Genomic DNA, 15,549 nt, shown 5'->3' with positions numbered 1-15,549 from the left:
CAACTGAGTATCACGTACTGAAATCCTTGGATCATCAGAGATTTATTTATGGTGCGTATAGCCAAAGAGGTATAGCCACATTTCAATTGGAATCTTCAATTCAGAGGTAGAGGTGGCGAATTTCAGGACTCATCTTGTATATAATTGAGAGAACTATTGATCCGGAACGAAATATCGAGCTAACGATGAATTTCATTTCATGCTCTGTGTTCCGTAACCAAATTTCTATGTATACTGGCCATCCCTACCGCAAGGCTCGACAGCTGAAAATCTCTCTGAAAGGGTTTGGCAACGCAGGGGTCGAGTGCAGGTGTTGTTTTGAGTGTTTCCTTTGAAACCAAATACCCAAAAACGATTCCAAATGCTGAATCCACGTTATCGGCTATTGACCTTGGCGTTTCGTCCGTGATAACGTTATTTTTTCAAGCCAACAAGAAAGCATCCGTATCCGTCAATCTCCCGGAAGGAACAACATGGTAACAATTAACCACCTGTATCGAATTTCGGCTTGAGATGAAGCCTCGCGTGGAAGCGATTTATCGCTTCGACGTTGCCAATTGTCTAGTGCGGCTTCCCGGAAGTCGTACGCGGGCTTCACCGACAACGAATTCCTTCGGAAACGATGGTTAGGTTGCCGCACCTGATTAAAACCATAGACATATTGATAATAAGTCTATGATTGAAACCTTGCTATTCTATGTCACAAAGATGAACGATGGAACACAGAATTTCGAATTTTGACATCTGTCATACTATATTCCGCGAAATATCTCAATATTTTGATTTCAAATAATGCAAAAGTCATTAAAATTTAACAGCCACCTGTTGGATCGAAATCTGGTCGGATGAGTGGACGCGCGCCGCCGCTGCCATATCCCCATCGATATGACGAAATAGCTCGGAAAATGAGGGAATGAACCGATGGGCAGATAAGAAGCGGTAAAGGCCTGTTTCGGATTTATTATCGGGATCGAAAGAGATTAATGGCGGGCCAGGAAAACGGATTAAGATCTCCGTTGTCCGGGAGGGGCACTCTACAAATATTGAGGGTGGAGTGGTGATATATCTCCCTCGCGCCGCGTCGTGTGGCACGAAATGAGTAATGCGTTTGTGGGGGTGACTTCGACGCCTGCCTGGTGGTGTGAGAACCGTCGAATTCGCTTGATTCGGGATTATCGGAGGACTTCTATCCAATTTTACATTATAGGTTCTTTTGTCCGACGAATGGATTATTAACGAATTCTTTCATTCAACTATTTTACGCAAATTAAACATTGGTTCAACCACACTCTTCAATATTGTTTTTTTCCATTTATAATATTTTTCCATGAGGGTATCTTTGTGTGTCCCTCAAGGATGGAATTGATTCCATTGACATTTCAGTATGTTTATAGATCGCAACAACCTGAATCAAAAACATTTTTTTATGGGTCTTTTTTCCTGGAAGTCCGCCATCTTTTCCGAGTCAAGGTTGGCGAAACTGGCATCGTCGATCATAGAAAAACCTCGCAATTAGTGGCATCAGTCGATTATCGCTAATTTCGATCCATTATATCCGAGTTTATTATTCCACCAGAAACCGTAACGAACTGCGGACCTAATTGAGAACCGAACGAGAAAGAAAACGCATCGTAAATCGCCACGTAGCTAGGTAGCGCATTTCGACCTGTTCGACTTTCGTTACATAAACGTCTATGCAAGTATGCAACGCCTTCTGCGAATCGCGTTCGCTCCCGATTCTATGACTCACCTGACGGTTGAGTAATTACGGGGACAAGACAATCGATGGATGGGGAAACGAGATCTTCGAAACGGAGAAAACAAACAAAAAATACACTGATCGCATAATCGGTTACGTAAAACGTGTAATTATTTTATATCCGTCGTTGATGACCTCCTCCTAGGTACCTCATTATCGATTATCGTCACGTTGAAATCAAGAAACTATAAACATAGTTACGAAGGAGGCAACGAACTCCTTCAAGCCAGAGAACACAGAATGACCCATTGAAATTTAAGGTCAGATTTTGACATTTTAGCAGCTTCTTCTGTTTCTCCAGTTTCTCTCTATGACCTGGTTACTAGCCCATGTGGTCAGGTTCAAGTATTTTCCTGATAGAAAAATCAAGAGGATTTCTGGATCCCTTTCCACATCCAGATCTCCACCAGGGTCCCGATTCTCGAATGTGTAGGAATTAGATCCTATAGGAACATGATCCCATGCTTTTAGTTCCCATAGGAAATCATAATTTGACGTGATACCTATTCTCGAATTCGATGGAATAGTTTTTCCCATAGGATTGACAGAGTGAGGTTTGTCGATGATAGTGTCTTGTCCTTTAACGAATACACCAATGCGAAAGATGTAAATTATGTTGGTAATATGTAACATATTCTGTGGTATGTAGTTCTGAGGTTATATTATTTTGACATTGAACTCAATGAATGAAAACTTCATGACTTCAATATTGTGTTCAAAGTGTTTTGATATATTTTTATTACTACTTGTTCATAATACATAAGACAGCGAAGAAAGATGGATAGAAACGGAAATAAAAGAGATCGAAGAGGGGCCAATATCAGTAAGGAGTAGAAAAAACTTCTTATTGAAATAATGGAGGGGTCTGAGGACTTGAGAGACTTAGGTCATTGGCGAAGAAAAGGCATATACCAAATAATTATATATGTACATATATTATTAAGTCAGCATTAAGTTTTCAGATTGGTTTGTTGAAATGTTTCTTGTTGAGTTTAATTATTTATTATTCAGATTCTTGTTTTATTGTCACATAGCCTGTTCGTTAATTGTTGTATAATAATTTCGTTTACAATGATAATATACGCTGAATTTTCTCTACTGTTTGTTTTGTTCTCAAACATATAAAAGAATATTTCATGATAAGGGGTAAATAATCATAAAATGTGATAAAAAGAATATGTTCGATATAAAACTGTAACATCCAAATTCAGAGGAAATATTTCCGAAATGGTCGTTACGGTGGGATGATTACTTTTCCTCACGTCACATTTTGGAGCTCCCTGAGTTGAAAGTGTTTCTGAATATTTTCTGTTGTCGACGTTTGTGAAGAAAATATTTCGAAAATGTTTGGTGATTGTTATGATAATCAGTTATTGTGACGAAGTTTGCAACGCAGCTCGTTCCATGTGTAGATGGCGACCAGCCAGGCACATTTCAAAAAATTCAATGAATGAATATGTTCCCAATCTTGAATTCCGAAAAATATTGATTCGCGAAACTGTCGAAATGAGAACATAAACGTCAAACGACCCTGTAACGTCAAATTCTCCCACTGGAAACAGCTCATTCCCATAGAAAAAACCATAGGAAGCAGTTCCTCTGGAATGTAGAGGAATTTGTTCCCATACTTCAGTTCGAGAATACAGAATTTGAAAATTCCATGGGAAATGTCATTTTTTTCCTATAGGATTGCATTCCTACACATTCGAGAATCGGGCCCCAGGTAATCCTACTCTCCCTTTCATGTGGCACTTTTTCCCCTTTTCAATTTCTATGGTCTCACTTTGAAGTTATGTTCTATGGAGAGTAGAGAGAAAGAGAACGATCACTGTACTAAAAATGTGTCTTCAAAAACGGAGCAAATATGAGTCGCTACGATCGCTAGGTTGATAGATCAGGGGTGGGTATTCAAGCGTCAATTTGAAATAAACAGCCTTCATTTTATTTTAGGTTATGTGTGCCAAACCATTCTTACATTAGCACACGCTTCAACATTTCACCATGGTCATATGTTGTTCTCTAATCATCTGTCACCAGGAAGACAGTTCAGAGAGCCAACTTCAACTAGTTAAATTTCGCCATCCCGTGATCGCCAACGCGGCTACTGGCAAAAATATGAACTACCTATTGGTACATATTTTAGGGGACAAATAATCTGTGGTCTCTAAGCAGCGATCGTTCTCGTTCTCTCTACTCTCCATAGCATAGACGTAGAGAATGGACTGAGCATTCCCTCTAATCAACTGTACAGTGAATATGGCAGAAAAATGTGAAATAGGTAGTATTCTTTCTCTATATCCACAGAAAAGAGACAAGTAATGGCCGTTTCTCTCTTTCTACGAAGTGGGCACTTTCATGTGGGTATTGCTCAGTGAATTCTCGTCTATGGCTTCAACATATTCAAGATTATATTTAAATTTGGGGTTAGGAATAATTATGACATGACGAAAAAAAAATTTCAAGAGTTAACAAGGTGTACCTTATCGTGTTCAACGGAAATGGTTGAGGAAAGAGAAATAAAAACAAGTCTCTCTTGTAATGCCCATAAGAATAACTTTTTTTTTAACATTTCGAATCGTGTTGAAAACTGCCGTTCTCAATAATGTTTTCCTACTGATATTTATGCTGTATTCGAACATAAACTACTTTCCGCACACGATATCCGTTCGTGCATAGAACTTCTACAATCTACATCGATCGCCGATATCTTGAACCATAGAAAAACACGAGGTATTCTTCTTTTTACTCACCGGAATTCGCAGGCGGAACGCATTCCTCCACGGTGGGCGATGTCAACCCCTCGAAGGTGCCCGCTTTCAGGTTCAGGTTCAGCTCCAGCGACTTCTCGATGTCGTTGAACGGATTACTGCAGTTCTGGTTGTTGTCGAGGGCCTCCGTCGGCCGTTTCATCTGGTCGAAATTCGGCGACGTCGGGCCGTCGTCCGGCACGTCGACGTTGGTCTCCGGTCCCAGGTTGTCCTTGTCGAAGTCCGGGGTCAATCGGCCGCAGTTGGATTTCTCCAACATCTGTAAAGGAGAAGGGTGAAAACGAGGCGTTAGGTTACGTAAAATTGGACGAGGCAGCTTCGGGGCTTTCGAAAGTACCGAAATCAGGCCAGGAAGGGCTTTTTTACTTCGTTTTCCAAATTGGTAACACTGTTCTGGTGCTCCAGTTTGACAGATGAGCAGTGCTGATAGTTGGAGAGCCGACGATGTTCGATCGGGATTTATACGAGCATCGTGGAGATCTACTAGATTTTGAAGATTAGATGGAAGGAAGAAAAAAAGGCTCTATGATGTTTGTACTTTCAGCGGAGGGGAAAGCGTCTGCAGGTTCTCAAAGATGTAAGAAAAAAATCGTCAGGTGTACATACTCAAGCGTGTCAGATTAAGATACTGTATATGCTCTACGTGTCTCTTATAATAAATGTTAATCTAGACAGTTTGCGTGGTGGGGCTGGCCGTACGGAAGAGTTGAAAATGGTAAAATAAAAAAAGGCGTGTCAGATTTTCATAGAGATGGTTAATCTCGGTGTTACAGACGTGTTGACCCATTAATCTGACACTGATCAGAGGGGGTTTCTTAATCTGATGGTTTGAAGATGATAACAAGAATTTTTTTTTTAAATATCTCTCTTCCTGTACCTCTAGTCGTTTCTGTATTCATTATGAAAGTTGTAGATAATAAAATTCTATACAACTTTTGTCCTAAGCAATTTTACATACTCTTAACCGTGTTCGAGTTAGAGAGCGATAAGGGCGAGGAGCTTAGCCACACATGCGGAAAGCCAAGGTCAATATAGAAACCCAGTCTAATGTACATTCATCGCCATATATCTCGAAAAAGTTCAAAGGTAGAAAAAATTGCTTCGGACAACATTTGTAGAAATTGTTATGCTCTACAACTTCTATAATGAATGTGAAAACAATTTGAAGCCCAGGAGAGGAGATAATTCAAAAAAACTGATTTTTGTGACCTTTATTGCCAAGTTTCATTGCTTCGGCTTGCTGAAACTGTCAGATTATATTTTTTCCAACATTCTTGAATCATTAGCTTCAAAATAAGAAAAGAAGCCACCGAGCTCGAGAATGTACACATAACGTTTTTCTGCAAGTTTGGCGCCCTCCTACACATTTTCAGGGGTTTCAGTGAGGTTCAGAGCTGAAGTGAACCAAGTCCATTCAGCCTAATTTTGAGATGAATGGCTTAGAAGTTGTTTATCACCCATTAATTCAAATGTGACTTCTTTAGATTTTTAAAGGTTAGAATGTAAGTATATGCTCACATAAGAATATTAATAAATAAAGAAGGCACTTTTGAATTAATTTTGAATTACATCTTCTAAGCCATTCATCTCAAAATTAGGCTGAATGGACTTGGTTCACTTCAGCTTAATTGTCAGATTGAGAGAATATATACTTTTCAAACTGTAATTAACCACATATATCTTAATCTGACACGCTCGACTATGTACAATGATCTTTTTTTTACTATTCTGACAGGCTGTACTAGACAATTCCCCCTATATACAGATTCAATTTTTGGTAGAGGTTCTCTACAGGGTCCAAGGTATCTCCCCTTATGACACGCTCGAGTAAATTCCGGATTTTGGGCTATCCAACTATGAGTAGCACTTCAAAACTTATTCAATACAGAATATTGGAGACAGAAAAAATAGAGAGTGTTACCAAATGTGGAAATTTTTTTGTGACAGATCAAAATAAAGCATTTTTCCAAAAATCGTCTGCCTAAAACATTCGAATTAGCGAAGCTATCATCTCGAACGACTGTATTCGTCGTGATTCTTCTTCACTTAAGGGAATTTGTTGAAACATGCATTTTCACTCACCTTGATCAGGTCGTTGTTCGGTATGTCGTCCTTCTTCAGTTCATCGGCGAAATTCAGCAGTAGGTCATCGTTGTTCGTCTTGTTCGGTATGGCGAAGGGGTTGTTCGCGTTGTCCAGGGTGTCCATGATTACGAGGCGATTGTCCCACCTCAACCCCGAAGCTATCTGGTGCGGATCTCTGAGGAAGACTACGATCACCGAGATGTTGTCAGACGATCCGTTGCGTTTGGCCAAATCCACCAAGTCCCTGCTGATCGTCTTCGCCCTTTCTGCAACGGAAAGATTCGAAATGTGAAATTGATCGAAACTGTCAGGTTGATTGGAGGCATAGACCAAGAACATAAATTTTGAACGACGGCTCACATAGAGAAAGATTTCACTGATTTTGAAATGTGTAAGGGAGACAGAGCGATCTTTGCATCCATGGTGAATTGTCCGAGAAATTCGAGCTAACCTAAGTCGTCGGTTTGACAAAAATGAAATTACAACCAAAAACATATGGTAAAGGAAGAAGAAGAAGAAGAAACATATGTCTATGGTTACAACAGATCACAAACAGGGGTGGGTAGTGCCTCCAATTATTTCTGTGTTTTTATCGACGGGTCTATAGCCGTGTGAGATCTTAGAACATAAACATCTATGTTCCAAGTGTATGCGTCTATTCAGAACGAAACAAAGTTGTATGTAAACAGGAAGACTATTGTTTTAGTGCGAAATGTCACCTTTCCAACGAGCATATCTTTGAAATTGTTCAATAGATACTTTACAACTATCCACCATTACAGTCATCTACCAATACAACAATGGATTTCTTGTTCCCAAACCCAATATTATTGATGAACATAAAAATCTCATGAAATATCAGGATTTTCCCTCGCTCTTCTTCCATATTTCCTCCTTCTCAATTATCCTAATCAGGATTGGTGAGCGCTGTGCTGTCAATATTTAGATTTGAAATTGAAATCGGAGAAATCCATTAGTGAATCAGAATAAGCGTGGCAAGTATCGTACAATGACTATGACTGAATGATCAAGTTGCCAATCCTCCAATCGCATATTTTAGAATTTTTCCTAATTAAGGATAATTCAGTTCATCGAACAAAATAAGATAGAGTTCAGGGTAAACGTCGTTGTTAATTAACAACTATAAGAACTGAGAAGGATGACTATAGAAAAATGTCTTAAAATTCGGTAGAGTTTATGAATACAGCATATAATCTTATTTATAGGGCCTCCAACGAACATTCTTGGTAAAATAACGAACATCCAAAAAAATATATCATCTGAGAAGGCAAAATAAACAAGCGTTAAGACAGAACATGCATATTCGTATATGAAACGTATCCCGTTCTCGAAAAGACCGGTCATACTTCACCGAAATAAACGGCGAAATCCGAAACTGCGCAAAAATAAACGTATATTTAGACGTTTTCGCTATATACAACCGACAGCGCGTCGAAAGCAAGAATTTCTTTCCTATCGGGCTTCGATGTCCACCTTGCAACATTTGGTCCTTCGGGCTGGATCAATTGATCAGTGTCCAGTAATGGTTGACACGACATCCCTCATGCCTATGTGTGAAACTGTATGACTAAGAATCTGTTATTTTGAGACTTGAAATTCCTTAGTAGATATTCCATTCAATGAGAAAATTATTATAGTTAATTTCTAAATTGGTTAACTGTTGTATTTCAACCTACAACTTCCATAGAAATTGAATGAGGACCATTGAGAGTTAAGACTGTCTTTGGGGTCATCTGCCAATAGCAGACAATCGAAAAACAACAATTGTTATTTCGGATTAAACGTTGCAATTTCCTTTATCTCGTTTTCAAAATGTTTGCCAATTTTTTTTCATTACCAGATAAGAAGCCGTTGTTTGATAATGGCCTCGTTTATCTCAGTCATGGCGGATTAGGGGGATATTTCGTTGATATAATGAATGTTTTAATTATTATATTGCGACTGGTAATGTCAACGATCACTTATAATTAAGTATGACCGAGAATCGGGATGCTAAAATTAGAATATTTCAACAGACGCGCACTCATCGCATAGTTTCGAGTTTGGGGAATCGTGGTATTTTAGGAAAGGTGAATGGATGTACATGGAATTCTTCGGTAAAAACGTTTTTCACACATTATTGATCTTTCTCAAAATGAACTTCTGTGATTGGTTTCAACATACTCGGTTCAAGAACTACTGAAAGATTTAAAGTATTTCTGTGCTCAGATGTGACAAAATAATATCTAGGAATGTAGTACCACTGTACAAATATCAAATTTAAACACAGTACCTTTAAGGCACCATTAACCATAGCGACACCTAGTGGCCTTATTCCTTCATAAACATCTTTTCCATCGAATCATTTTATATTGTAGTAAGATCTCTATGATTAAAAATACAGAAATCTCGTATTTCATGTTATACCAGAAAAAGACGTTTCGATACTTCGAGTATTTTATATTCTATGTTTCGATACATCGATCATACTAGGCGATGTTTTTATTTCCTGATGTTTGCATCCCTAGGTCGATGTCGTGCATAAGTGTAGTGATAATAATATCATGGTGAACATAGAAATGAACCATCTTCGCCGCATTCAAGTATGCAGATTCCTTCCACCCTTTTCGACTACACAATCATAATGATCAAGGAACACATTGCTAAATTTCGTCATTAAATAGTTATGCCTAAGTATCGGGGTGTTAAACTTCCTAGTTCGTAATCACCGAGTCTACAACAATAAGAAGAACACCGTCACCGTTCTTCTTCTTGCTCGCCTCATCAGGCGGCCACGCCTATCTGGCCACGTGGGCGCGTTCCTTTTGTTTAAGAGTAGTGTATCAACGCGGCTCCACGCCAACATGCGAAGGGGTGTAGTCTTCATTCTTCTTCTTTTTTCTCTTTCAAATTTCTTAACCACGATGAGTTATCGGAACGGGCGTAGTCGCGGCTCTGGCGCGGAAACGATTTATGCACTTACGTTGCAGTTTCGCCAATTTATTTAATTGTACACGAGGACCTCGGACTCAGTGTTACCAACCCACCACGATTGACGATAAAAGGTAGCAACGATTAATGAAGCAACTTCTCTGTGAGATAGATTATATCGTCGAAAATCAAAACATTGAAAAATGTTTACGTAAGGAAAACTAAATAACAAATTTTTTAATTAGTATTACCCACATATATGAGACACTTAAAGAGTGTAGATACTTCGACAAAAGGCAGTGCGCGGATAGACCGATTCTGGCGGTATCTAAAAAACAATCAGATCACTTACATCTCATATCATCAAGTCACAAACCGCTTAAATTTCCCCCCTCACTTTTATGAACTCGAAGTAATCAAGGAAAACATATCCTACGAACACAACACTTTGCGAAGACGACAGGAAGAAAAAGAAAACGGCTCGATGCCTGCCAAGTCTTCGCTCACGGTCTATTTATCAGTGCCGCATTAAGTTCCATGCTCTATAAGATGAGAACGAAATAATGATCGTTACTGAGTGAGAAGAGACCGAAGACTCCCCTTGGATTCAACAAGAAAGTATATTATATCGGTTCACCGACCCAACTGAAGTCTTACTTGACTGGTCGACTGCAGACGAGTGGATTCGGTGCATATAATCCACACACAGGATCCTCCAATCCTGCTGTCACCTAAATGTCACCTGGAAGTAAGATGTCTTAAAACATCCTACCTGGAAGCTACCTAACCACAACTCTAATTTTATGACCATTACCCAAAGTTTATAGAGTTATATCTTGATCATCAAGTGACAGGGCTACACTCGTCGACATGTGTCAAATCCATAAAACATTCGAGAAACTTTTTCAGTAGAGATATACATATACGTTTTCAAGCTGTCATGATTTTCTATGAAAATTTGCTCCTTAAGGAAAATTAAACTGTTGAATGCATGTTGGGAATATTAAGTAGTACAGTTGGCAATATGATTCATGAAAGGACGTATTATGATCTATGCTTCCTTCTCAGTTTTGGCAGTTTAGTTCATGACTGATGGCCACCTAGACATTGTAACACCAAGTTCTGTGCATTAAAGTATTTTATAGAAAAACAAAACTCTTTTTATTAACCATTTAATAACAAAGATTCTACAGTGAATCTAAAAACAACAGAATTTCAAGAAAAATCCTCTAAATATGGGCTTAAATGTGTAGGTACACTTCATGAAATACTCGACATTTGCGAGAACACAATGTTAAAACTCGAATATGGCAAATTCCCTCTACTTCTATACATTTCAGCGTCAATAGTGCATCCAGATCCATATTTCCGATCCTACGCCACTGTAGTTCCTCCTAACAGCACCATAAATAGGGGACAGGATATGGGATATTTTTGTCTTTGTTAATCATACCGACACGATTGCAATTTGATTCGCGCAACGATTGTCGCATCAAAATTCACGACGTCAACTCGGTAGTCGAAACGCTTCCAGCTATTTTGATTGACTGCAGCCGAAACAATGGTGCCTCCAATAACTCCTCAGAGGAGAAAAACATCTCCGGTCGACTTCACATCGTTTTAAATTATTGTACACATCCTTTTTCAGTACATTCCACGTATTATCGATGGAAAAATTCGCCATTGACATGTTCACCAATAATGAATGGTTGGCATCACTGCCATACGGTCAGAGAGAACGTTGTGGATGTGGACACCCCTAACTTAGACATAGAGACAGTCTTTATGTCTATGGCCTCTAAGTATTAGAGTCATAGATTCAGCCAATCTTTTCAGTTGGCTTCTCGTTAAAAAATCCTCTGATATCATGTTGATGAAACCTTTAGGGCTTCAGGCAGTGTAAAGGATGGCTACGATATCGGTGCGGTCCGATTCGCTATTTCGGAAATGGTAACGAGGAGATGATAAAGGAGCCTCATCAGCTCTGTCAACATAATTTATCGTTTCATTAATATGGACGCACTCATAATGAGATAGAAAACAGGATAACCGCGCGAAATTAAGGTGTGCAAATTTAATTTGATACGCCTAGATCGATAAATGTACCTGAAACACGCTTGTGCCATGACTGTCGCGCGAATGGACGTATGCAGCAAGCCGAGGCTGGGAAGCAAATCAAAACAGTGCCCTTACGTAATTTATTTATGTATCCCACATTATTCAACTTGTTTGAATTTTTTATCCTGTCGTTTCCCACACATGTCCCCAATGCAGGCAGCTTCTGGAACGTATCACACATGTACACAGAATTATATCGGGTTGTGCATCTTTTTCTGTGACGTTCTCATAAGGGAATTCACTGTGGATTTTCGGATAGATAATAACACGGTGCTTGCTCCGAATAGTTAAAAGATCTCGAATCAACTCACGTTATAATGCATTCCGTGTTGACAGACGTGAAATGAGATAGCTCCAGCAAAAAAATGCGAATGGAGATGTGTTTCAGATTACCTACCTACTTGTATGTTGGCGTCAACCAACTTTTGATTGGTCAAAATCCCTCAAAAGTGTTAGTTCGCAATTAAAAACAGACCCCATAAATATATCTCGATTAATTCAAGGATGTCGGACAATCTTGATGAAACAGTTGCATACATCGAATAATGCAGTCATTTGTACAGTGAACGTGAGAAAAGTTGATATATTGAATGGGAAATATCCTTGTTTGTCTTCTAACAATGACATTTCAGCCAGACCATTGTTTATTACGACAACGCCTTTTAGTTCCGAAGACGTGAATCATGAGACTGTATTCAATTTATCGTTAAGTGAATGGGATGTTGGTCGAGAATGAATTATTGTGCATAGAGGTAGAATAGAACTTGGAAATGTCTACAAAATTGCAAAATTGGATGCAATCGTAAAATTTCGAGACGTTTTAGAAGTCGTAAATTTCAGTTCTAACGTGGAAGTGGATGAAATCATTGTTCACTGAAGATCAATTGCATTTGGTTCAATATCACTTTTTTTGTTTAAGAAATCGACTTTTTGCTCCTTCTTTCATCTTTATAAATAAGAATGGAGCCCTGTTTTGCGTTGTAATCGCTTCACGTGGAAACTGCTGAACTGATTTCATTCATTTTTTCTTTGAAACCTTCCCCATACTTTGTAGAAGGTTTCAACGCCGGAAAAATTCGTAAAGGTTGTCTGGAAAACTGGGAAAATCAAGAAAACAAATTCCGAGCGCATGTATGTTGGGTAGTCTACCCTCTACGGACAAAACTACCGGAAAGGAGAATCACTTCTCATATCATTATTCGATCAGACGAATCTTTGATATTCACGAACTGAGGCGGCTACCAGACATCGTTTATGGAAAATTGCTTCGAAAAAGAAGGCAGGAACGTGATATAACCAGCCAGAACACTCCCTCCCATCCGCAAATGCATTAGTCGAACGGAATCCGCTTGGCGTTCCAGTCTAGAACTTCAACCCCCGGTTTTCATCAGCTAATTATTTTACATAACGACTAGGGCTTGCGCCACGTTCTCATTTGATTTTATTCTGGAGAGGAAAAGTCTGCGACTGACGCTCATGATGATATGACTCGAATGGCTCGTGCTCAGAGGAAGATTAAAATTGAATAGGAAGGAACGGAATCTGTCGTATGTCAGCCTGCAGGATGTGTATCTGCTCGACGAAGGAGATGCTCGAGAGGCAGATGCCAAAAGATGAGAGGTATTATGTCTTAAACATCCTCTTGACGTTGAACCGTTTCGTTTGGTACTTGTGCGGGATATAATCCGTCGTTAATAGGATTCAACATGCGGCTGTACAGTTTGAAACAAGAAGCGAATCTCAACAAGGAAATGAGAAGCGATGTTAAATAGAGAATTAACAGGATCTTGTGATATTGAAGTCAACTGATCTACGCTCGATCTATTCAGAGACTACTGCAAATTTAACACCTCTCTAAATCGAGCTATTCCCTTTCATTTGTCATTATAAGCTGACTCATTCAACTTTGGAATGAGTAAACTGATCGAGCAACTGACTGTTTCGAACTATATTTGTCTAAGTCTAAGTCATTAATTCTTTCCTTGAAATATGAATTGAGTGGTCCTTAACCCATCTGAAGATGCTATTGTGATAGCGAAACAAGTGTCGTGTTTTAACAACACATGCTATTGAAAATCCTATAATTCTGTTTTTAGTTCAATCGTGGATTTCCATCAAGTATGGGCCACATCAATACAAAGGTTTTCAAAGGCAGGGGTGATTTTAATGGTTTGAGGTAGGTCTGAGATCGTTTATATTTACAATCGAGACTCTTAGGTGGCGTTGCATTCGAGGTAGAGATTCGTTTCTAACGCCTGGTACGAACCAAAGACTTAGGTTAGGTTACCTAACACAACCTAGGGTTGGGTTAGGTTATGTTAGGTTAGGTTCGTGGATTTTCATCAAGTATGGGCCACATCAATTCAATGGCAGGGTGATTTCAATGGTTTGGGGTAGGTCTGAGATCGTTTATATTTACAATCGAGACTCTTAGGTGGCGTTGCATTCGAGGTAGAGATTCGTTTCTAACGCCTGGTACGAACCAAAGACTTAGGTTAGGTTACCTAACACAACCTAGGGTTGGGTTAGGTTATGTTAGGTTAGGTTCGTGGATTTTCATCAAGTATGGGCCACATCAATTCAATGGCAGGGTGATTTCAATGGTTTGGGGTAGGTCTGAGATCGTTTATATTTACAATCGAGACTCTTAGGTGTCGTTGCATTCGAGGTAGAGATTCGTTTCTTTAACGCCTGGTACGAACCAAAGACTTAGGTTAGGTTACCTAACACAACCTAACTCTATAATCTAAAATACTCTACTAATATAACTCAATAATCCAAAGATTAGGTGTTAGGTTACCTAACCTAACCTAACGTTCACGTACCTACGTACCAAAGATTATACAGTCAGGTTAGGTTACCCAACCTAACCTAGCTCCATAGGTTAGGTTACCTAACCTAACCTAACTCTATAATCTTTGGTACGAACGTGACGAAATTTTATATGGAGGTTCGGGTAAGACTCTGGATGGCTTAGGTTCACAATGGAATTCGTTAGGTGGAGCCACAGTCGAGTTAAAGATCGGCTTCTGGTGAAATATTGTGTTTTCCGATATGATTTCGGCTGATTTAGATCCATTACTGGTTCCGACAGGTGGATTTGCAGTTGAAATTAAGAATTTTTCAGAATGCCTCCTAAACGGCTGGCCAGACTTGTAAGATCAGACTCGAAAGACATTCCTTTCTACATAGCATAACATTAATTTCGAAAGCAGAGTTCAAAATTGCCGATGATTTCAAATTATCAAAAACTCAACGTAGGTAAGCATCCACAGTCAAACAAAAATAGAAACATTGAAGTAAAAAGTTACGTTTATGCTGAAGTATATTTTTTATAACAAGATAGCGTCTGTCGGCTCAGCTTATATTCAAATAAAATTCCCAACCTCCCAGTGTGATAAAACAAGATTAATCAGCATCATTAATTAACTTAATTGCACGTGAATATAATAGGTGATAATGGTGAATGTGGGTAACTATAAAACAAAAATGAGATTTCGAAATGGGCCAGTGCTTGAGGACGATGAAAAACGGAAACGGATCATTATTCCAGGACCTTGACTAGTGGGAAATTCTTTCTATCGAGGGCAGTAAATTGAAATGACTCATTCAACGTATAAACGATCGTCTTTACCGCAACCAACCGCTCCGTAAACAGAGCTAAAGAGAAAATACTCGTTCGATATCACGTTTTACGGTTTTACTAGCAATAAGGCAAAGGCACATAATCTCCTGAAACAGGATGCATTTAATTTAGCTACCAGGACTCTCATACCAGGAGAAACGAAGAAAGATTGGCTTCTGTTGAGTGCGGAATCTGTCCAATAAAATTATCCAGGTCAAGTTTTATCCTTATATCCCTGCTTTTTCCCATAGTTTATTTAGTCT

General features: G+C 39.1%; 1 protein-coding gene across 2 annotated transcripts in view; it reads right to left on the bottom strand.

Moving 5' to 3' along the window:
• Positions 1-15,549, bottom strand: part of LOC123313693 — a 54,710-nt gene that overhangs the window by 16,778 nt on the left and 22,383 nt on the right. For both annotated transcript variants that reach the window (XM_044898671.1, XM_044898672.1), the window contains exons 8-9: positions 6,610-6,878; positions 4,510-4,786 (exon numbers count right to left, since the gene is read on the bottom strand). In XM_044898671.1, coding sequence (XP_044754606.1) covers positions 4,510-4,786; positions 6,610-6,878 — 546 coding nt within the window. The remainder of the gene's footprint in view (positions 1-4,509; positions 4,787-6,609; positions 6,879-15,549) is intronic.

Source organism: Coccinella septempunctata, chromosome 5 (genome assembly GCF_907165205.1).
Source record: "Coccinella septempunctata chromosome 5, icCocSept1.1, whole genome shotgun sequence".
In the NCBI taxonomy this organism is placed as follows: domain Eukaryota; kingdom Metazoa; phylum Arthropoda; class Insecta; order Coleoptera; family Coccinellidae; genus Coccinella; species Coccinella septempunctata.
The sequence above is the reverse complement of the archived record's forward strand: the minus strand, read 5'-3'. Positions and strand labels throughout refer to the sequence as shown.